The 23,508-nt window shown below is 42.4% G+C and overlaps 2 protein-coding genes across 7 annotated transcripts in view; both read left to right on the top strand.

Annotated features, from left to right (window-relative positions):
• The window catches only part of arhgap46a (Rho GTPase activating protein 46a), a 34,930-nt gene extending 26,258 nt beyond the window's left edge, over positions 1-8,672 (top strand). The window contains exons 4-10 of one of the 2 annotated variants that reach the window (XM_042405671.1): positions 1,535-2,177; positions 2,466-2,558; positions 4,780-4,853; positions 5,148-5,347; positions 6,015-6,106; positions 6,212-6,381; positions 7,033-8,672. In XM_042405671.1, coding sequence (XP_042261605.1) covers positions 1,535-2,177; positions 2,466-2,558; positions 4,780-4,853; positions 5,148-5,347; positions 6,015-6,106; positions 6,212-6,381; positions 7,033-7,227 — 1,467 coding nt within the window. In that variant the 3' untranslated portion in view covers positions 7,228-8,672. Of the gene's footprint in view, positions 1-1,534; positions 2,202-2,465; positions 2,559-4,779; positions 4,854-5,147; positions 5,348-6,014; positions 6,107-6,211; positions 6,382-7,032 lie in introns of both variants that reach the window. The other variant, XM_042405670.1, reaches the window with a different exon arrangement.
• A 2,514-nt stretch (positions 8,673-11,186) lies between these two features.
• On the top strand, positions 11,187-23,253 carry phf20a (PHD finger protein 20, a). Of its 5 annotated transcripts, none has more exons than XM_042406807.1 (17): positions 11,187-11,334; positions 13,337-13,443; positions 14,420-14,594; positions 14,829-14,913; positions 15,436-15,512; positions 15,639-16,224; positions 16,347-16,397; positions 16,516-16,785; positions 17,039-17,233; positions 17,397-17,492; positions 18,094-18,249; positions 18,687-18,868; positions 18,990-19,089; positions 20,043-20,238; positions 20,416-20,857; positions 21,387-21,567; positions 21,897-23,253. In XM_042406807.1, the coding sequence occupies exons 2-17, from the start codon at positions 13,361-13,363 to the stop codon at positions 22,037-22,039; spliced, it is 3,018 nt and encodes a 1,005-aa protein (XP_042262741.1). In that variant the 5' UTR covers positions 11,187-11,334; positions 13,337-13,360; the 3' UTR covers positions 22,040-23,253. The 5 variants fall into 5 exon arrangements, with proteins under 5 accessions (XP_042262741.1, XP_042262745.1, XP_042262743.1 ...); XM_042406809.1 differs by lacking the exon at positions 11,187-11,334 and adding an exon at positions 11,802-11,894; XM_042406810.1 differs by lacking the exon at positions 11,187-11,334 and adding an exon at positions 11,955-11,975.
• The last annotated feature ends 255 nt before the right edge of the window (positions 23,254-23,508 follow it).

The following is a 23,508-nucleotide window of genomic DNA, read 5'->3' as shown; positions in this document are numbered from 1 at the left end:
CTTTGAAAATAACACAAGGCATCTTGTGAGTAATGCCTCTTACATTCCAATCCTGAATGCCTAAATGTCCCCAGGACATTAGGCTGTGGGCAGGCTGGGCACTGCTGTCTATAATGGCCACAGTCCCAGCATTACCTGTCATCCTCTTACCACCAACCATCTGCCTTGCGCTGCAGGTACTGTATACTCATACGCCAGCTCTGTGCTTGGGCATCTGGGGCCCATGCCAGGCCAGAGAGATTCAGGACATGGCTCCCCTCGGTCAGGAAGGAGGGCCGCTGCGGCCCATATGGCCCAGGCTTGGCAGGGAGATGAGGAGGAGGAGGAAAGGGAGGCAGACTGGTACTAAAGCTTATTGATACCACTGTAGCGCTTTCATGTTAGACAACAGCCAAGGAGCACTGAGCGGGCCTCCTAAGTCTGTCCTGGAATGTTCTGCAGACCTGCTGTTATATCACTCACACACACTCACAGATTATGTCTTGCTATGTATGAGCAGCTCTACGTTTTCCATATTTGAACATTCTGTTCTTGCTGAAAGACCTTTGAACTAACTTATTTAAAGGACACACTTAAACTCCGACCATTTCCACAAAGACCATGAATAATTCATGTTTTTATAAGCTGAGAGTATTTTCCACTGTTTCGCTGTTGTGTCCCAACCCATAGCATGGCTAAATAAGCACCCTGTACTGGTGCATCTGTAAGCTATCTGTATAACAGTGTAATTTACTGAAAATAAAAGTTGCACAGCATTTGTCTCTTTCCTCAGCTAAGTATGTACTTTGTTGCATTTGATCTTCTGGAGTTGACCTCTGTCGCCCATTTTAAAAAAAAACTTCAACTCTGAACGACCGTATAGGCTCCCTGCCAAAGCTTAGCCACAGATCTGCTCCATTTGATTGAGAAACCCAAAATCTAAAGTCCAGCTTGTCTGGCACTTGTCGGCTCCATATTACATCAAGGTCTCATTGAAAAGACATGTCAATGCGTTTTATGTTCCATTAGTAAATTTAAGCTTTAATTCTGGCTCGGTTTCCATGTTGTTCCTGGCTGCTTGCAGAGCATATCTGGGTTACTGGCTTTCTCTATTAAAGGAGGTAAGGTGCTCCTTATGGTCGTAAACCCAACCGCAGGGATCACTGGGAGGTCTTGTGTAGAGCGTAGCATTGCTTATGCAGGAGAGGGGAGCCTGTTGTAGGGAGAGGCAGGGGTAAGAACTGTTACGCCACTATCTGCTCACCTGCTGCTGAGGCCAGTGTACATGAGAATTTGGGGAGATTCTTTTCAGGCATTAGGAAATTAATGTGCCGATCCTGCAACAATTCCCCCTCGAGTCCCAGCGCCGTAGAGTAGGCGGAAAGCAGCCCAGCTCTCAGTGTGACACAGTGCAGCTGCGCATACACACACATATAGTACCTCTGCTGCACTCATGCCTCTATCCCTCTCTCTGGTCAACCTTCACCCTCCCTCTTCCTCCTCCTCTGTATAACTCTTCTTATCTGTCTCATGTCCGTCTCTTGTTCCCCTGCAGGCGGGCACCCTAGAGCTGCAGGCTCAGTTGGAGAGCAGGAAGAAAGGCATGGTGGACGGGCGAACCGCTTCCCTTGGCCCCCACCGCCCTACCAACCATGACAACAGAGAGGGAGGTGATGGGGCAGGAGGAAGAGCAGGGGGATCCTCCTACCAGCTCTCCTATGCCACCTTGCGGCAGCCCCCGCCTCCGGACATGGGTATGGAGGACTGGGCCAGCAAGCACCTCAACATGCACACGCAAGGCCTGTTCCGGCGCCGTGTATCCATCGCCAACATGCTGTCGTGGAACCGCGGATCCATCAAAAAGCCCATGCTCGTCACCAGCAACCGCGCCGTCAGGAAGGAGGCTTGCGAGATGTTCAAGCTGGTGCAGGCGTACATGGGAGACAGGCCCTCGCGTCTGGACCGCCGCCACTGTGCCCTGCTCATTGTCACCAAGTGCTGGGACATGCCAGGGCTGCGAGACGAGCTTTATGTGCAGCTGGTGAGGCAGACAACAGGTAATGCCACCCCCAGAAGCTTGGCGGCGGGCTGGGAGTTGATGGCTGTCAGCTTGGCCTTCTTCGCCCCCTCGCCCAAGTTCCGCTGCTACCTGGAGGGCTACATCCAGAGACACATGGAGCCCACCAGCGACAAGAAATGTGAGTCTCAGACTGAGCAACAGGGTGGGTCACCTTTCTTTCTTCTATACCTCCCTGTGTTGTTGTCTTATAGTCAGCATTGTTTGTGAGCCCAGAAATATTTTTTAACAAATTAACATTTATTTTCTTCTCTCCTTTTCTTTTTCCTTGTTCAATTTTAATTAAAGGTAGTCAGTGTAGTCATGATAAAAAAAAAAAAGCTGTTATTTTATGATGAGCTCAGTAAGGTGATTGGTTAATCTTTTTACCATCAGAAATTTGACCTTTGCTATCTTCTATCATCCATAGTGACCCAGTTCATATTGGAACAGCAGGAACTGAAGCTCAAGAAGAATTCAAAGTCCAGAAAGAAGCGGAAACAGAACACAGAGGAAGAAGAGGGTAAATCTTTTGTTCATTTATTTGCTCTTCAGTCTTTTGCCCTAGATATAGCTTTAAGATCATTGGCTCTTCAGTATTTCCCATTTGTACAAGATTATCAGTTTGACAGAGCATAAAGTAGGTAGAGTAGAGAGTCCCAAAGATGTTTTTCTACTCTCTTCAAAAGCTGTCTAGAGTCTCCAAGCAATGCAAGCCATTACAAATCAAACCTATCACTCCCTGTAGAGTGACCACTTTGAGTGGGATGGAAAATTCTGCGCTGTGCAGTTTGTCAGATGAGTACATGCTGATGTACTTGCAGACACAATGAATGGGTTTCACAGAAAGTTGGGCTGAAAAAAAAATATGTAGGATGAGAATTTCAGAAGGTTCTGTACGCGCACAATAGACGGCACTGTGAATCATATTAGTGGTCTCTCTCACTACTTGCATGTCAGAGAGCCATTAAAGGGGATACCTACTCACCGGCACGTGCCCTCATTAAAGCAGCCCACACCGCCAGCTCTCATGATTATGTCACCACAGAGGAACCCAATCGTCTCACAGCAGACACCACAGCAGTGGCCTCACACATCGCACTTCAGTGACTCAGAGTCAGTGCTTAATGCTGAAAAACATTCAACTGACTCAGAGGTCATGGAGAAACCCTAAAGTTTCTGACTAACTCGAAAGGTCTTCAGAGAGGGGAATCTTGATGATGGCCAGCAACCAGAAAAAGGCTCACATGTACAAAAACAGCATAATAAGAGCTGCTGTTTGCATGATGAATGGAGGAGCTGGGACACATACATTGTCTGACCAGAGCAATGAGCAGCTGTGAGCAGCAGGAGTGGGAGTCGCATGTGGGAACTGGAGGCTCTTGCTTGGAGACAGACTCTATTGGGCTCGGGGGCGCATTGGTTTCAGCCAGCGCTTGGATGAGCGTCTCGTAGACAGAAACCAAGACGAGACAGAAGTTGTCTCCTCAACATTCTTTAATGGCTCTGTTTTTTTTTTTTTCTTGTTAAGAATATGTGCAGACAGGTGTCATGCCGTTCTCTGGTACAGTACACTCAAGCTCCTAATGAGCTTGCATTTCTCCCAGGCTTTGGTTGCCTGGCTGTTGTTGTTTTCATGGCATCAAACCTGATGTAAATATAGACCACCAGTAGTTTCCAAACCCTTTCTCACTGCAACACAGGGCTCCATACTCTTGCTTTTCTCCCAGAGAGTGAGCAGTCGCTATATTGGGAGCTTTTGGGGTGGTGGTGGGGGGGGGGGAGTCTTCTCCGAGATCAAGGGCAAATTATTGGTATGATCTCTCTAATTAGACATAATTATAGTCGAACTTGGTCAGATTAGCAGCAGTTGTGAGCATGCATGGGAGTCACCTGTTTGCCATAAATCTTGGGGCTTTGACTGTAGGGAATATGATGGAAAGTGTTTGTTACTTAGTAAAGCCCCATCAGTAAGTTTGTCTGTCTGGCCCTGGTTCAGGTACCTGATGCAGTGGAGACTCTTGGAACGGGAACAGACCCCATGAGAGCTCAGTGTTTAGTGTACCCCGTTACCACAGAGATGAAGGATAGCTTTTATTTTTATTTTATGAGTACACACCGTGGCCTATCAGTCAAGGTTTTCTGTTTGCTTTTTGATTAAGAAACAGAAATGTACAGAATCTCAATTAAAATGTTTGAGGGTGGCATCAGGTTCTTCCATAGCTCGTGTCTCCAGTACAACCTGCCTCAGAAAACAGAGAGTCTGGGCTCTCCAGTAGCTACTTAGGGCAGGTAAGAAACAGGGAGCCTGTGTGTTTCTCATTCTCTCCAGAGGCTTTTGTCTCAGCCTATGCTGATGAATCACCTGAATGTTGGATGCGTAGGCCGGATCCTGTCTCTAAAGCTTTTGTTCAACAGCAGTAAATCTTCCCTCAGCCTGACAGTTTAGCCCATATGCCAGTCTAATCCCCATATGCTAGAATCACACTGTCAACATGTCTCTCCAATTACCATTGCCTGCCTCTCATACACTGTTTGACATCTGTGGGAAAAACACACTGCTTGTCCTGTTTGTGGGAAAGAGTGTTAATAATTTATTATTTTGTGTGTTCAGTAATGCCTGACGCTTAAGGGTTTTACCTAGGGGGTCTTTTAGGATATGGTGAGAGTGTGCGTATTGTTTCTTTTGGAGTTGGGTTTCATTGTTCCTCAGTGCTGAATTTGTCTCTTCTCTTACGTTACAGGCCTGCCTATCAGCACATACGCCAAGTTCTGTCATCGGAAATTGCAAAAGGTGGCGATCACAGGAGGCAAAAAGGTACGCTAGGAGAGGAGTTAAGCTTTTGATGTTGCATTCAAGTGCTGTCAAAAATATTTTATCTCCACACGATAAAAATAGGAGTTTGAAAGTTGTGATTCGTATCTTAGTCACACTGGATACCGTCACAGTTAGACATAATTACAGGCACGCTGACACAGTCACAGGTAGAGACATAAACACAGACAGTCATAGTAACACAGCTGTAGACACAGCACAGCCATGATTAGTATCGTAGTCCCTGACAATTCCAGGTAGTAAATCTTTCGTTCTTTTCCCCGTGTCCCCTCCCAGGGGCTACGTAAGCCCACCTTGGAAGAGATCGACCACAGCAGGCGGGCTATCGTTACCCCCTCCCTGTTTGGCAGCTCCTTGGAGGAGGTGATGGAGAGGCAGAGCGAGCTTTTCCCAGACAGGAAACTGCCCTGGGTACAAGTTCAGCTTTCCCAGTATGTTCTGGCTCTCGGAGGGGCTCAGACAGAGGGCATCTTCAGGTAAGACAGCCCCAACTCATCCAATCACATGCCTCGACTTGAGGGGTGTGAGAGAGGTGGAGTCTAGGAAATTAGAGGGGATCTTATGTACTGTATGTGTGTGTAGTGTATTGTATGTATAGCGTATATAAACAAATGTGTGTGTGGTCTCCTGTATCCCCTTATATCAAAGTAGGCTCTCCCTGTGTTCAGTACACAGAGCAGACAGCAGAACAAACACAGCCCTGCTTTGCTGCTGAGACCTGCACTGTTTAATTTGATACTTCATAATGTGAGTTTACATTACTGCTTAAGCTTACAAGCACGTGGGAGCTTCACAACTGTGTGTTTGTGTAGAGTTTTCCCCCAGCAAATTTCATTCTGTTACATCTTGTTTAGAAAACTGTTTCTTTTGGTCAAACATACTATATACGGATCTGCTCGTGAAACTCTGCTTCCCTGAACACTGCGTTGTTTGGTTATATTATGTCTTTTCTGTTTTTGTTTTGTTCCAAAGAAGCACTGCAAACAAAGAGCAGTACTTTCAGCCACCAGGCCTCATTTGAAGCCAATTGGGTGTACATAAGTAATGGATTTGCTGCAGGGCATGAAGTAGTAGTAGAGATAGAGGTAGGGGTCCCCCTTGTGGCCATTGAATGTAACTGACATGCTGTGTTTTTATCTTCAGAGTGCCTGGAGACATTGATGAAGTGAATGCATTGAAGCTCCAAGTAGATCAGTGGAGGATCCCAGAGAATCTCTCAGATCCCAATGTTCCAGGTGAGGAAAGATGCATTTTTATGTGACTTATTTGTTGCTTTGTGTCATCTGCGTGTATACACAGAGTTTGAACATGCATATTGAGAGTGTGTCTGTCTCGTTAAGCCTCTCTGATGAAGCTGTGGTATCGGGAGCTGGAGGAACCTCTCATCCCCATGGACTTCTATATACAGTGCGTCAGTAACTGTGACGACCCAGTGGCGGCCATCGCTGTGGTTCAGTCTCTGCCTGAGCTCAACAGGCTGGTGCTCTGCTACTTCATCCACTTCCTGCAGGTAACCATGTTGTCTTAGATTTATAATCCACCCGAACACTCACACACAACCCTAATTTACCCGAGTCCCCATTCCAGTAACACCATAGTAACTATATTCACATGTTTTTGCCTGCTGTCTTTTTCTCATTCTTCTTAATTGTCTCCTTTTTTCTTTAGTGTGTTTTAGTGAAAAGCCATAGTGTAACCTTTGTCAGATAAAAAAAACTAATACAAAAAATATTTGAATAACTAAAGCAGAAAAAATACACAAAATATTTTATTTTGTAACTGAAAATCAGAATTAAAACTCAATATCAAATGATTTTAATCTTTTGTGTCATTCTGTGTAGTGTTGTAAATTATTAGATTTTTGCAGTATCTTTTACATATACTGAGTAATATCTGGTGTGAACATCTATCCTGATATATCTACAAAAAATAGTCAAACTAATCCTCACAATTATACAAAACAAAATCTACACTGAAAACCCTCAAGTCTCAACTTGAAATACTGCTCATATAAAACACTTAATCTGATTACAAACCGCAAATATTAATGATTTGACCTGGTAACTGAACGTAACTCATTACTCACCACAGGTCAAAGGTCAGTCTGTACACTCTGCTTTGCTCATTGTTTTCCTTATATGTACCTTCTGACTATCTCCAGGTATTCGCCCAGCCTTCTAACGTGGCTATAACCAAGATGGATGTGAACAACCTGGCCATGGTGATGGCCCCCAACTGCCTCAGATGCCAATCAGACGACCCGCGGATTATCTTCGAAAACACACGCAAAGAGATGTCCTTCCTGAGAATGCTCATCGTTCACCTGGACACCAGTTTCATCGAAGGGGTTGTGTAGACTCTGTAAAACCACAGAACCCACCTCGGGTGCTGGATCAGCCCTCTGGCATCTACAGTTACACATTTACACAGTAACCTACAATCATGCATAAACACTGTCTCTGTTCAGACCACACTGGAAACTCACGGGGTGAGATATGACACCTCTTGCAACAGCTGGAGTAAGAAAACAGCTTGGACTTTGACTCGTGTGCTCTCCTGTTTTCTTACTGAGAGACAATACACGTCACCTGAAGTTTCACTGTGTTTTTTGATACTAGAATCCACAGTGACGGCATGTGAAAGCCAAAAGCAACTCACGGGTACTCTAGACTGTATCCTTAGAGTTAGCTTTAAAATGATGTATTTTCTAACCACTGCATGTGAAAACAGATTTCCTCTTTCATTTCCTGCTAAATGAGTAGTACTACAATCTAATTGTACAACAACTGGGCTGAGTAAAGTGAGAGTCTTACAGTATTTACTTCAGAAGTATTCACTCGCTAAGAAACTAGAGACAGCAGCGTTGATGCTCTGCCTCTATTTTGACTCTCTGGTATCACTCAAGTGTGTTTGTGTGCGTGTGACTGTCAGAGTGTGAACGAAAGACACGGTCTTCTTTTATCATGTACAGAAAATTGAAAATATGAAAAGTAAAAGAAATCTTTTAATGGTGTCTTATTAATAAGCTTGTGCTGTTTTGAGTAGTTGTACTGATGGACGGCCTCCTCGTATTTCATTTTACGAGACACAAGAAGCCGCAACGCCACAACTATTTTGACTATTTTGAGTACAGAGCCTACATTTCAAAGCTGGAAGGATATGCAGAAAAGCGATTTTCTAAGAAAACTAACTTGTGCTTTGATTTTGCGACTCTGAACACTCAACTGAAGCCAGACGAGAGTGCTGTAATTTGTGATGTGGGATGTTGGGTATTCAAATGATAGTTCTCTTTCTCTATTATCTATAAGAAGTCTTTCAATTGGAGTTGTGTTCTCTTTTGTTTGTGGTCTGTATGTTTTTTTGGCTCAGGTCTTATGATAAAACGGGTGTTGGATGTGATAACTGTACATGGCCTCCCTCACAGACTGAAAATTTCATCAATCCATCACAAACCCCTATACTGAGAATGGAGTATTGTTCAACTGTCAAGCACTATGAGACTGTAGAGTAAGCTTTTTGTGTCCCCTCAGGCTTTGCCAATGTAAATAATTTCTGTGTGTAAATAGTATTAACTCTCCTTGTGTATTCTAATGATCCAGGCTAAAGGTGAAGTTCAATGTTGCTGTAAAGAGCAATAAAAAAAGTGTTTTTGTAATTACTGTTCATTTCTCTGCTGTAACCGCTTGCCTTTTGAACATAGGACTGATTCAAACCACTTTCCATGTGTGTATATGTGTGTTTGCATACCTTCTTGTTAAAATATAGAATCACTGTCCATAAATAAAGGTTTGTTCAATTGTAGATGGGTCACCTCCTGTTTGGTTTTTGGTCATTTCTGGTTTGAAATAGTGGATAGCTGAGAGGAGACAGGAAGTGAGGGGGGAGGGGGAGAGGAGGGACGACAAATACCAGAACACAACTTGTATTTCTCAATACTTTGTATCAAATCACTGACATGTAGACAGGTCAAAGAAAAAATGTCAGCATTAGTCAAAAAATTGAAACAGCTGAAATGTTAATTCAAACTATTTAAACTCAGTAACTGGAATATATCATGTGCATCTTGTGAAGAAAGTATTTAAGTATTTCTTTGTTTCTGGGAATAACAAAAATCAGTATTTGAGAATTCACACATGAATAAGACAATGTTAGTGTAAAAATATTTATGAAAAACAGACAGTGGGACACTGGATATTCTCTATTTTTATAACTGATTCATCATTTCAGTTATTTTTCAAACAAAAAGTTAACTGTACAATGGGTATTTTTTTACTGTCTTCTGACATTTTAATGTCATGCTTGTAATGTTTATAAAGTTAATAAGGAAAATCTACAGATTATAATTAAATAGTTTTGATTCAGCAAAGAAAACTGTTATGCTTTGAAAGCAGCAGCAGTTACCTTTGCGTTTCTCAGTCTACCAGTATTTATCAGGAAGCTACACTTGTACTACACAATCAGACACAGAAATGTTTTAGGAGAAGAAAATAAGGGTCCATCTGTCTCATCTAAAGAGGGCATGTCAGCTTTAGACACATAACTTTCAGAAGGTTTTTAATAGTCTATTTGCCCAGAATTATGAAGTTATTATTCTTTTGTGTCTGCTTCTGCACAGGTTAAAGGTTCAGCAAACAGTAGCCGCTCCCCATCCTGTCACACAGCATCACCCTCACTCATCCAATCTGTACATATTCAGCTGTGTCCTTTCATGCACTTCAATGCACAAAACTGCCATCTGCTTCATCTGTCACTCTGTAGCAATCATGTACCTGTCCGCCACTGGAGAGAAGCTGGGCTGGCACTGTGACCATGACAGCAGGGTGAAATGACCTCTGGCCTTATCCTGTTGGACTGGAACAAGTTTCAGAAAAACACACAGGGTGAAATAAACCCAAAGGACAGACTCTTTCAAAAAGTACACTCAGTGACAGGCAGGAAAATAACTGTTTTTTTATTTTCAAATCATCCTAACTGCAAAAACCATTTATTCAGAGAGGAACCACAAGTTCAAACCTAAAGGGCTTTCCTAAAAACAGCCTCTGTAACTTTATAGAGACTTACAGTGTGTCTGCATGTAATGGTAAGTTTGTTATTTATGTTTCTATGCTACTATGGTTTCACTAAATCATTTCAGTCACATTTATTATGATTGATAATAGAGTTTATAGTTTCATTTTGATTGTTGTATCAGCCATCTACAGTCTATAGTCTGTATCTATTAATTAAATCAGAGGTGAAGTATCTGTAAGTGTTGTACTTCAATATACTCTTTGAGGCAGTTTACTTGTGTATTTTCATTTTGCACTTCTTAATTTCAGACATGTATGCACTTTAACTAAGTACATTTACTCAAGTACTGTATTTAAGTACAATTTTGAGGTACTTGTACTTTGCTTGAATATTTCCATTTGATACTACTTTATACTTCTCTTCCACTACATTTATTTGATCGCTTTACTTTTGACACAATGGATAATATAACAGGCTTTTAAATTACAACAATTTCAACACATTACAACACATTACAACACACTTTCCCACACCAAAGATGAAACCAGTGGTTTCCAACCTTTTTGGCTTTAGATGTCTTACAAAAAGCAGTGTGTGGTCGGGGTCACATTTCAGATGTCTATGAGTTGTTAACAGCTCCACCAAATAGTTATTTTTCCCTCTAAACTTCTCACATGGTTTCATTTCAATAAATGTTCAAATGATCCAATATTTCACCACAAATCAAAGATCAGAGAAAAAGTCCAAAAACTGAAAACAGATTTGTGTATCAGAACTTTGTTTTTTCTTCTTTCCTCTCCCATTAATCATCTCACAACCCCTCAGATTTATCTGGTGACCCTTTGGAAGGGCCCGACCCCTAGATTGGGAACCACTGGACTAAACTAGCTAAATGTATATAAAGTAGTTGAAACTTGCTCCACCTCCAGCAGCTACAACTGTAATATGCTGCTTACATACTGATGCTTCAGTATTAATAATCTAATGATGTCATATATAATAATATATCAGTAGGACGAAATAAATACATTTTGCTGCTAATACTTATGTACTTTTACTTAAGTAGGATTTTTCATGGAGGACTTTTACTTGTGTGTGTATGTGTGTATGTAAGCAACAAGTTATGATGTTGTCCTACATTTGATTAATTTAAGTCTTTTATTATAAAGCCTCCGTCGAAAAGTGAAATCAGGTCTGATCAGGCTGACATTTACAAGCAACTGACCTTTGCATTTTGTTTAAAAGATTATTATTGAAATACATGAACGTCTTAGGGACCGTTGTAAGCGCATGCGCATTGAAGCACCACTCTGCCCGCGCCGGCGATGAGCAACGGCAAGAAATACAACTGCGTGATCTGTGGGAGACAGGCGGAGGCAGCGGTACCTGCACTTTGAAGGGATAATATTGCATATTTTTACACTCTGCTGGACAAACAGTGACTGGAGAACAGGTAGGCAGCCCAAACCATATCCTCTTTCGCGTTTGAGAGTTTATAATTCCTCACGGCATCGCGAAATAGGCCCGTTTTTGTGGATGCATCAAACAGCGTAGATGGTTGTGATGCCGCATGTCGGCTTTTTCAGTTCAAAACATATGTGACGAAGTAGGTGATACAGTGTTATCTTAGTACACTAAGTTGTTCTTTTTGTGTCATTACAGGCGTGTTTCCTTGGTAGTCGTGTCATTTTTCCACGTTAAGCTTTTATACGGCTCCGTGGATTTCTCAGTTGGGGAAGTTTAATGCAGAAAAAGTATCAAGAAGTAGGCCTTAGCGCGAGGCCCGAAGAGCTCTGTGAGTGACAGCTGTACGGCCAATCAGATGCGCGTATTCCGCCCACACGAGACTCCTTCGACCAGTCATATTGGCGTAAAGTACTGACGTAGGCGAGGGTGTTACGCCCACTGGTTATAAAACACCGGACAATAAAGTGTTGGCGAGGTGGTCAACAATAATAAATGTGGAAGGTCGTGAGACAACGTTTTCACGCAGTGTTGTCTGCAATAAAATAAGTACGACTAATCAAGCGCACTAGATGTGTGGTTGAAAAATGTACAAGGGTGTGCGTTGCAAGTTTTACTCTGCCTCTTTCGGTAATATATCAACGCAGGTTTAAATTTATCACGGAAATGTGATGATCTCCTCTTATTAGCGTATTTTATTTATTGCTATTCATCATCTTGTTTCCTGGCTCATAGTTGTAGCATCACCAGCTCTCGGTTTGCGCCCTGCCTGTGTCGCCGTCGTCTGTCTGCCTCTCTGTGCACTTGTGCGGGCCATTAAAAAAAACAGCCGATTTAATTTTAAATCCTGTATTTTACTGATTAGGACATTTTCGACCTTTTGATATCGTGCTCGGTGTCTGGCTGCAACAGACGGATCATTTCAAGGGTCGTTCCCATTGTCTCCTATTGTGTCTATACGTGAAAGCGGCTGACCAGAAAACACGTGGGCCGAGTAGTGTGAAGATATCCGGTTTGTAGGTTGCACTGAAAGCCAGTAACTCCAGACTGTCTTCGCTATGGTGAACCGAGTCAGCTATACGCCGGACAAAAGTAAGAGGTTGCGATACTTAATATAAATCTTTTAGCTTTTAAAAAAGCGCGGCTGATGTCTCAATCTGTGTATTATGTAAGCTTGACAAAAGAGGCGGTGTTATCGGGAGGGAATTGCTATTTTCTATGAAAAGAGCAGAGGGGCTGAACATCAGCAGTGGACTATGGGCCTGTATTTAACGAGACTGCACCAGACAGGGACCCCGTTGAAGAAGAATATGCTGTTAGACAGAAATCGACGGATAGAATTGGTGCATAATTGCCTACCTAGTGCACTGATGGGTGCTTGAGCTATTTTAGTAATTTCTGTACCATCTCTCATTGTGCCTTCCTCATAAGAAATGAAATAATGCTAAAATTAAATATTGCTCATTTTGATAACGACCCTCATAGGAACCTGTGTGAAGTCGTTTTAGACACCCCTGCTGATCACTGAACATCTGATATTAGTTACGCATTTCACCACCATTGAGGGGCATGGCTCACCTTAATATGACAGTTTTCTCTCGCTATACACTGTGTTGCACCATGTTACAACATGTGTGATCTGTAGCTTGGATATGTTGACTCTAGTAATATCTTTTTCCCAGCCTGGACTGTATTATTGTTCAGCGGGCATGCAGTGGGAGTGGCTTACTTGTCTTTAACGCCAAAATTGCTACTCAGGTCCAGAGCTGTGATTTTCCATAGTCTTTTGGTTAAAATAATAGTTAGTGATGACCTGAGAGAGACAGAGCTGACAGCAAGATTGTCTGTGAAGTCCTCAGTTGTCGCATGTATTTTGTGTTTCTTGTCTACACACAATTTGTGTTTCTCACTAGTGTAACCAAAGTCATATTGTTGTAGGTTTGATTGGTGTGTTTATTGGTTAATGTTTGTGTGTTTGTATGTGTGTACAGGAAGAGAGCCTTGATGTGGGCAGTATGAGTAAGACACCCCCTAACAGAAGAGGGATAACATTTGAGGTGGGAGCTCAGCTTGAGGCCAGAGACAGCCTCAAAAACTGGTGAGTCATGGCCTCATTCATTCCTCTCCATCTCCGTAACTGTTTACTTCCTTCACCCTCTCGCTTAAATGCACAATGTCTACTTCCTGGGCCTGTGCTTGCAATTTTGTATGCCTATCAAACATTAAAAGATTAAGAAAAGAGTGAAGAAAGACACTCAGCCTTTTCATTGTATCAGTGCTCCTCTGCCAGTAAACAACAGCTGTTGATGGGTGTGTACTCACCAAAGCAGCCTTAGAGCACAATTAATAATGATGGACAGTTGAATTAATCTGTGACTGATACTTCATATTGTAAATCAGTGTTGTAAGGTGTGCAGGAAGTGTTGACAGCTTGTCTCTTAATGGTTAGTTATTTACTAAAGACGGCTTACACAGCCGCTAGCTTTCAAATTGGAGCTATATACTGACAGACAGCTCACCCCAGTGATCTCGTCCTTACAGTGAAGCTGCCAGCATCACACACCCTCTTAACTCTGAGCAAAACCCAGTTGATTCCCCAGTTTAACAGTGGCTAGCTAGCCAGCTACTGGAGGGTGTATTCCTACACTTTTGGTGGATGCAAGCCACTTCCATCACCAAGTTACATTCCTACACCAGCGCCTCCACTGGCTGCACAGAAACAAAACTGGGTATCTTTTCGTCCCACTCCAGGAAAGATAGCAAACAAGCTCACCTCCGAAATTGTTAGTAACTGTGTGTTACTGGAAGTAGTAACTATCAAATAATTACCTAATTTGTTAGTGAATAAAGAAATGACATTACTGTAATGTGTTTATGTCTAACACTGCCCACAGCATACCATCCTCTCTGTTTAGTGATGTCACATCATTCATTGTTGTTTCTTCATGTTTGTAATTTTTATAAGTTTGATTAATTTCTAGTGTCCTACCACTCTCGTCATACCTTGAGATAAAGGTTAGATAACTCAACCTGTAACATGAATCATGCAATTTTGAATTTCTGTTGTGCCGTAGGTATGCTGCCAACATAGAGAAGATTGACTATGAGGATGAAAAAGTACTAATCCATTACCGCCAGTGGAGCCACCGTTACGACGAGTGGTTTGACTGGACAAGTCCCTACCTGAGGCCCGTTGAGAGGATCCAGCTGAGGCGGCAAGGCCTGCAGCAGGACGACACTTCTGCACCTGTAAGCTAAGGATGTGGTTCATGCTCGCTTTCATTTTGTGTGTTTCTCTAGCCTTTGATCACACTGTATTTTTGCACTGAGAGTTTCAATATCTGTTTTTCCGGAAAGCTGAAACATGATACTGATGTTTTATTTGCTTATCGTAAGCTGAATGGGTATCTGCTGTTTGGTAGTAAAATTAGAGCACTCTCCATGAGATTTTCCTTGGTCTAATGTCTCTGTCCTTCCTTCCAGGGGTTTCATGTGAATGATAAGGTCCTGGCCAGCTGGTCTGACTGCCGTTTCTACCCCGCTAAGGTCATTTCAGTCAATAAAGATGGTAGGTATCAATAACTCCAGGTAATAAACAATTGTATTGAAGTTTGAATAGAGCAGCCATAAAACATTTAAATGACTATGTTTTAATACTATTTTGAGTTATTGATTATTAAAAGTGTAACTGAATCACGGCATTTCATGTCGTTATTTTCTTTGGATCATTGAAGTTGGGTAGTTTCAGTGTAAGATTGCAAAAGTGAAAACATTATGGAGGATGGTCTCAAATAAAGTTAATAATAAATTAAACTGTCACCTTTGCTCTCAAAAGGAAAAGTGTGGTTTTGGACGGCACTCAATAATAGCAACTGATAGCAATTTCTCTTGCACTGGCACATCAAAGTGAAACTATGACGATAAATCTAGCTGATGCACAACTACAAAACTCTAAATAGGGGAATATTTCCTACTAACAACAAGAAGAACAATTTAAGAGCAGCTACTTAAAAACTAATCTGCATAGCCAGCAGCTTGTGCTTATGTTAAACATTGTTTCCATCAATTTGTTCTCCTTTTTTGCCCTCAGCTTCCTACACTGTGAAATTCTATGATGGCGTTATCCAGACAGTGAAGGAGATACACGTGAAGCCGTTTATTAAAGAGGTACATGTAATTAGTGCTCATAACTATGCATAATAAATCTCGCTGTCTATGTATGTTTCGTCCTCCGTCAAACATGTCTTAAGCACCTTTTTCTACCATTGTTTCCTTAACCTTGCTGACAAATAGAAAGGTGGTGTTGGTGGAGGAAAGTCTCGGTCTTCTGAAAGAAACATGGTTAGGAGAGTCCCAAACCGCAGAGAAAGGAGGCCTCAGGAGAACGGTGGTCCCAAGAACAAGCGGGCCAGACGCAGCACCTCCGACCAGGAGGAGGACAGCAACAGTGAGGACGAGGAGCGGGAAGAGCGGATGGTAAATGAGAAGAACAAGAAAACAAATGGTGAGGCAGAGACTGCACCCGCCATTAAACAGGAAGAGGAAATTTCAGAGCAAGCAGATCAGAACAAGCCCAGGGATACAGACAAGGGGACAGGACTCCTAAATGGAGTGAAGGTGGAAGACAATGACGAGCATAAGGAGGAAAAATGTCATGTAAATGGAGAGGTGAAAAAGGAGGAGGTGGAAACGGAACAGAGTGGAACAAAGCCATATACAGAGTCGCCCAAGCCATACACAGACATGCCCAGTCAGACGGAGCAGGTGTCTGTCACTATGACAACCACAGAATCCAATGGAGATGTGGAGCAGAAGCCAAACATCCAATCGGAGAGCTCTCAGCCTGCAGCGGATGTTCCTCCTCCTCAGCCTGTGAAACGTAAGTGTTAATGAAGTAAATCTGCTAGATTGTGAGTATGAATGAGTAAATAACATATAGCATCAGGTTATATTTTCAGGATTTGGGTGAATAAATGAATGTCTTTCTTTTATGTTTGATAGCGGTAAGGAAGCAGGGTTTCCACAACCCCAACAGATTCAGCAGAGAACCATGTGAGTATATCTCAACACTTATCATTATTATTATTATTATTATCATACAAAAACAGTAATCTCTCATTTTTTGATGTGCTTCCTTTATACCCCTGACTTGTGGTGTTCTTTGTTTCAGTGTACCGAGTTATCAAAAACCAACCTCCTCCCGTCCTGTCCATCAACCTTGACCATAACCCGTTTAAGTGCAGCGCTCCTGGCTGCACAAAGTCATTCCGTAAGGCCAAGCTGCTGCACTACCATATGAAGTATTACCACGGCGAGGAGCAGCCTCCAGAGGGGGAGCGCAGCCCCACCAGGAGCGTGCAGACCAGGGCCTCTGAGAAACAGGCAACTACCACCAGTTTAGACACCCCGAAGAGAAGGCGCACGATCTCTGCCTCGATGCGTGAGTTCCTCTCCAGTTTCACCTCCGTCCCAATTGAAGTGACAAAGGAATAGTTTAATAATAAACTGGGTCAGCTGGTATTTCTACAGTGCTCAAACCAAATGGCAGGTCATGCAGCAATAAAATTGGAAATGCAGAATCATCCCTAATCGCACGCTTCGAAAACAAGGCTGTGTTGTCAGTTGCACTTCCTTTGTTACTGAAATATCAGAGTTTTGGGCTTATTGTTGCGCTCTTCTTCAATTTTTCTCAGACTCTGTTGGAGCTGGTGTGGCTCCCCGCGGTGAGGTGAAAACCGCATGCAGACGCACATCAGCCCCACCCGCAGTCAACACTCAGGGCCATCAGCAGAGAGCGCTACTTAGGGAGAAGAGCAAGGAGAACCAGCTGGACAGGAATGGATGTCAGCAGCAGGACAAGGATTCAGACAAGAGTGGCTTTGACATTGGTCAGTAAGATTCAGTGATGAGGTGTTTTTCATTATGTGTTACATAATGTCCTTCCTTCTTGCGATAATTATAGCAGTTTATTGTGTTTTCTCATAGAATAGTAACCTGTTCTTAAAGCTGTGCTCACACAGGGCTTAACTCTTGCCACTTACCCGTCCTCAGGGTCAGTAAAAGACAGACTGAAAGAGAAACCGAAACAGAAGGACTTCCTCCGCATTAAACTAAAGAAGAGGAAGAAGAAAAAGAAGGCCAAGTCTGGTAAGAAGGGCTCCCTGGCATCCGGCCTCGTAACATATCTGCTTCTCTGCATGTGCACTCGCTGCGACATTGTGGAAACGGACAGGCTGCGAAGCATGAAGCACTCCATTCACTCCTCTTGGTGTGGTGGCTGAGCCTCTGTGTGTGGGAGAAGTGTTACATCTGTCACTGGCCTCTGTCACTCCATTATGCCAATCAAATAACTCCAACTTGTTTCTTGTACATCTATTAGTTATAGCTTGGTTTAAGCCTCTTATAACAACTCTGACAGTACTGGTGATGAAAAGTCAGATTTTATTGTAGCACTGATATTGACTAACCCAAACACAAATCCCCAACACTGTTCTCTCTTATTCCTAGTTGGCATTCACACTAGTGTGTTTGGCATGTACACAGATGTATGTATAGAGTGCCTTCCACAGATTTCACACAATTAAAAGTCCTGAAACATGGGCCATATGACTATTATAAAATTGTCTATCATATTTTTCCATAATGTTTGTTGTGCCACAGTTTGTCACCTCCTGATGGGCGTTTGTTTGGCATTTTCAAAGTTGACATTTTGTTCTACGTCTGCTTCCCCCCTTCCCTGTATTAACAGACTACACAGGTAGTGAGGAGAATATTGACATCTCTGTATTGGGTCTTCCGTCCAAATTGAATTTTCCACTCAAAACCCCCCCCTCACACAATCACAAGCCTGAGGCTTACCCCAGCAGGCCCGGATACGGCTACTCAGAGCAGATACATGTGGATGGTGGGTATCTCTATGACGGTGTGTGTGTGTGTGTGTATTAGTTTGTGTGTGTGACTGTACATGGCTTCCTCTCCCCTCCATTCTTCTCCCTCGGATTCAATCCATCATGTTGTTTGTTGACTTTGATCTGTGTCACACCCGGTCTCTGTGTCCAAATGTTGTTGCTCAAAACACATCATGACCTGCAGAATAAAACCACCTGCTGTCAACAGATGAGGCCATTTGTATTTACACTTGGTTGATTGAATCCTGAGCTCTTTGCTGCTACAGCTTGCTTTATCATGTAATCCACAAATATTCATTAAAACTCAGTGCAAAACATGTTGTGCAGTTAGAGAATATAAATTGAGCTACAGTTAAATTTAACCTTTTAACTGAATCATCTAGAGGAAAAGTTAAATCCTTGTTTAAAGCTCTGTTTGTTCCCGTTACTGTAGATGAGGATAGCATCAGTGACTGGTCCACTGACAGCTGTGGGTGGAGCGACGATGACTATGGGGTGGATTTCGATGTCACAACCCCGCCCCTGAGTGTGGACTCTGGTGCAGTAGACACCAATGATCAAGAGATAGTGCGATGTATCTGTGAGGTGGAGGAAGAGAATGACTTCATGATCCAGGTGAGCTGGTTGGTTTTTGTCACAACTTATACTTTGTCTATTTTTAAGGCATTGTAAGCTTTTTTAAGAAATCTCAGGGTTGCACTATTGTATAACATTGTTTTATTTGTCTTTCCCTCAGTGTGAGGATTGTTTGTGCTGGCAGCATGGCACCTGTATGGGCCTGCTGGAAGACAATGTTCCAGACAGATACACCTGCTACATCTGCAGAGACCCACCAGGTGAAAAAAAAACACCTTTTGATTCGAGTGGTGTCTGCTATAAATTACACACTGTGATCATTTAGATGTGTTGACATCAAAGCACTCAAGCTGATATGGTTGAGTATGCATGCTTCCTGTTTTAAACAGCCAACTATGGTGTGCCTTCTAGTGGACAGTGTGACAAATTACAGTTAGGATTTTATTTTTAAAATATCAGATGGTTCAAATATATATTTACATTATAATGTTAACTAGCTGACTAATTAAAGTTCATTTTATTTTATTGTAGATCACCAACATTTTACTAAGAATTAGATGCTTCACACTGCATTTGTTTATTAATGTTCCCAAGTTTTCTGCTAAAAGAGGACACTGGTTACCAGTGTTTAATAAACTGGGTCCCAGTGATGCAAGCACAGTCTAGAATATGCATCCAGTTATAAACGTCAAAAGGAAAAGAGCAAGGATTATATTAAACAGAGTCACTCAAAATCATAACAAGATTCCTAAACAGTGAGGCTACGGGATGTTTCTGCTGCCAATTGCCTTATTGATTTTTTTTTTTTTTTTTTCAGTAGAAACTAAAATTAATGAGCTGTAGTTCTTCTCCCCTGGCCCGAACACTACTGGCTGTTGTTTTTCAGATTAATCAATGAATGTAGTACTAAATTGATACTGGCTGTAAGATGTCTTGCAAGTGTGTTCATGAGCACAGTAAATGTGTTAATAAATAAAGAGCTGCGTGATTGTACAGTAGCTGTTTGAAAATTGACTCTTAGTAGCTGCCAATATGGAGGAGTGAACTAATATACGTGATTAGAATTAGTGAAACACATTGCCTGTAAAACTTGGAACTTATCATTGTAGAACTATGTATCTTGTGTTGACTTAGCATTGTGCACCAAACCAAGCTGGCTCACACTGGTGTCTTCTGAGCACACACTGTATTTACATTGACACATTATTCCCAGGTCAGAGGCAGAGTCTGCGCTACTGGTATGACCGTGAATGGTTGAGCAATGGCCACATGTACGGCCTCTCCTTCCTGGAAGAAAACTACTCTCACCAAAACGCCAAGAAGATCACCACCACCCACCAGCTGCTGGGAGATGTGCACCATGTTGTAGAGATCCTCAACGGACTGCAGCTGAAGATGAGCGTCTTGCAGTGAGTTCAGTAGAATACAAGAAGAGACTCGAGGCTGTTTCTCTGTTAACTACTGAAGTCAAATTAAATGCAGATCAGACATTATTACCCAGGATATTTCCAATTAAACCAACACAGCTGTCTTTTGATTTTATATCACGTCTACACAGTAGACTAATCTTTGCTTTGGCTCTTTAGGAACAACACTCACCCTGACCTGCAGCTGTGGCGCCAGCCCTGGAAGCAGGTAGAGAGGTCACTGACCAGCTCGGACTCATGTCGGGGCAGCGATGCAGCTCCATCTCCTGTGACTCCTGATGAGGACATGAGAAGAGGCGAGATTTTAATGTCTAATGCTCTGGAGAAACTGAGCCGGGCTGCTACAGCTGCCACCTCCTCTTCGTCCTGCTCCTCCTACCCCTTCCCATCCTTCCAGGACTCATACATTACCAGTGAACACTGCTACCAGAAACCACGGGCGTACTACCCAGCAGTGGAGCAGAGGCTGGTGGTGGAGACCAGACAGGGCTCAGAGCTGGAAGACAGCATGAGAAGCACTGAGGAGCTACTGGAGCGGGAGCAGCGCTACGGGAGCCTGCTGGAGACGGACAAGCCTAAATCAACAGGCACCAGTAACAAGGTTAGGGTTTCTTCCTTGCTGATGGTGTTCAGTGTTAATGTTACTGACCAAGTTGTCATTATTTTTCCCTACTGTAAAATCACATTTCAACGTTAACTGAAACTGTTATAAATTGAGAAAATATGATTTCTCTAAAGTTTAACTGTCAATTTCAATTCAAGTCAAATAGCACTAAAATACTGCAGCACCCATGATGTCACCAGAGTTTCTTCTGTAGAAGATAATTTACTTGAGCTGTTAGTGACAGAAGCAACAAAGTTTTCGTCATTGACTTCTCCCACAAGTTTATGTACACAGTCTTGTTTATAGAGAGAACAACATAACATTTTAAACAGGAAAGTTAAAGTAGGAAAGTTGTCATGGTGACATTGTCTTAGTTACTGACACTAGTCTTCATGTAGTGATTCCTTTTTGTCTATCTTATGTGCATGAATAGTGTGCTTAGATTTTAGCAGCTTTTGCACAAAAAAAAGTCTTAACCTGTTGGCAATGAAAATCTTGTCTGATAACTTGACATGAATGTGTCTAGGCATCGATGGGTGGCTCGTGGTCTCAGGCTGAGATGAGGGACGAAGTTGGGAGAGATCCTGGAGAGGCTGCAGATAACAGCAGGCAGCATCAACAATGGCAGATCAACCTGCTGGATCACATAGATGCTGTCCAGGACGAGGTCTCGCACAGGATGGACTTCATTGAGAGGGAGCTGGATGGTAAGAACTTAGTTTGTAACTTTCTCTTCAGCGGGTTAGGAAACTTTGAAGGCTCTTCGCCAAAATGGTCATTAGGTTGGATATTATGAAATTTAGCAATGACACATGTTTACATCTTACTTAGCTTATGTTAGCAGTGTTGAGCATTGAATGTTAACACATCTGCTTCTGATCATGAAATTATGTAACAGCCCAGAAATCACTGTCATGTACAAGTGGTTGTTAGGATTGCACCATACATGGGTTGGCCTTAGTCAGCATACCAAAATAATCCAGGTTGAGTCTTGTTGCTCACTTCTAGTTCTTGTTCTTCTGCTTGTCCTCCTCAGTGCTGGAGAGCTGGCTAGACTACACCGGGGAACTGGAGCCTCCTGAACCTCTGGCCCGTCTGCCTCAGCTCAAACACCGCATGAAGCGGCTGCTGACACAGCTGGGCAAGGTGCAGCAGATCGCCCTGTATAGCTCCTCATGAGGGCGCCAGAGAACAGCAGCACACAGCATGCAGAAACAGTGCAGCGGAGGAAGCTCGCTGCAAAGATAACAATATTAATGCAAGTGAAAGACTCAGATTGATCAGCACGTTCTCTCTGACCTGACTGCTGCTGCTGTTTCTCCTTTCTTAAAAGGTTCTTTGTGGTGGAATCTGGTGCTACAGCCAGTCAGTGTCATATATGAATACTTATATGAACACGTATGGAAAGTCAGCATCATAAATCAGGATTAAACACAAAAAGTAACCTCGTAAATGCAGGAGAAAATCCTTAGGACCAGATGACATTTTTATGGTTCCCATGCAACTCTAAACCTTATGAATGCCTTTTGTCTGCGCTACAGCTAAAGGTTGCCCTGTCTCTCAGTACACAGTGCTTTACATACAGAAGCTTTATATTCAAATTGCAGTTGAGTTCCTTAATCTACATGGCCTCTTTGCAATAGTTTTTGAACATGTTTTCCAAATGGTCACTGTTTTTTGCATCAACAATGTTCTATATAGTTCAGTTTTGTTCACCTGTCGTGCCGTACATACTGCGTTTCAACTCTCGCTGTGGACAGATAATAACTTGAAGACACCCAGTATGTGACAGCACTGTACAAGCAGTCTCTACAAATAATTTGTTCTGTTTATGACCTACTCCAGGGTTTGTTTTATACTACACTGTGAAGTTATTTTTTGTCTGGAATCAAAGGCATCTTTATTTTCAGCTTCAGAAACTGTAACAAGCATGATTTCTGTTTTGTCTTAAACTGTAATGTTTCTTTTCATCAGTGTACCAATTTTATTGGTTAATCTTTATGTGTTTGTCAGTTACAGTATCCCTTACATCAATTTACTCTTTGCATTGTTATTGCTGTAGCACTTGACCTATGATTCACTGAAAACTGTATGTGGACTCGTCTCTCCTTAACCTTGCATCTTGTGCTCTGTCAGTGACAAATACTACTTAGAAGACCTGTAAATTTCTTTTATGTTCTTGATTCTGTTTCATCTGTTTATTTGCAGTATTTTGGTTGTTTGTAAATATGTCATACAAAAATGTGCTCTTCTTTATTGAAAACATTCTCCAAATACAGATATCGTATGCTACTGTACTGTAAATGTCTGGCTTAGAAGCAGGGAAAAATGTCAAAAACAATGCAAACAGATTTGCTGGTACATAAATAAACTATCATTGTTATTAATCACTATGAGAACATTCTTGGCCATTTTCTTGTGTCACTGACATGCTGGGTGTTTGAAGAAGAGCGGCCCTTCTCATCCTGTTTGTCCAGCTGGCAGTAAGACTACCAGGGAAGTCAAAGGTTGCATCATTCAGTTTGATGTAACATGTTTTCTTCGCAGCTGATTTGTGCTCTTACACAATCGGATTGAAATAAGGGGCAGCAGTGGTCTAGAGATTGAAGAAGTGAGCTTGTGACTGAGGGTTTGTAGAACTAGAGAAA

The sequence above is a fragment of the Thunnus maccoyii genome, chromosome 3 (genome assembly GCF_910596095.1).
Source record: "Thunnus maccoyii chromosome 3, fThuMac1.1, whole genome shotgun sequence".
Lineage (NCBI taxonomy): Eukaryota > Metazoa > Chordata > Actinopteri > Scombriformes > Scombridae > Thunnus > Thunnus maccoyii.
The sequence above is the reverse complement of the archived record's forward strand: the minus strand, read 5'-3'. Positions and strand labels throughout refer to the sequence as shown.

Coding starts and splice junctions, on each gene's coding strand:
- phf20a (XM_042406807.1), top strand. CDS start 13,361: ATGAGTAAGACACCCCCTAACAGAAGAGGGATAACATTTGAGGTGGGA. Junction 18,869..18,989: donor AGAATGACTTCATGATCCAG/GTGAGCTGGTTG, acceptor TCTTTCCCTCAG/TGTGAGGATTGTTTGTGCTG. Junction 19,090..20,042: donor CATCTGCAGAGACCCACCAG/GTGAAAAAAAAA, acceptor CATTATTCCCAG/GTCAGAGGCAGAGTCTGCGC.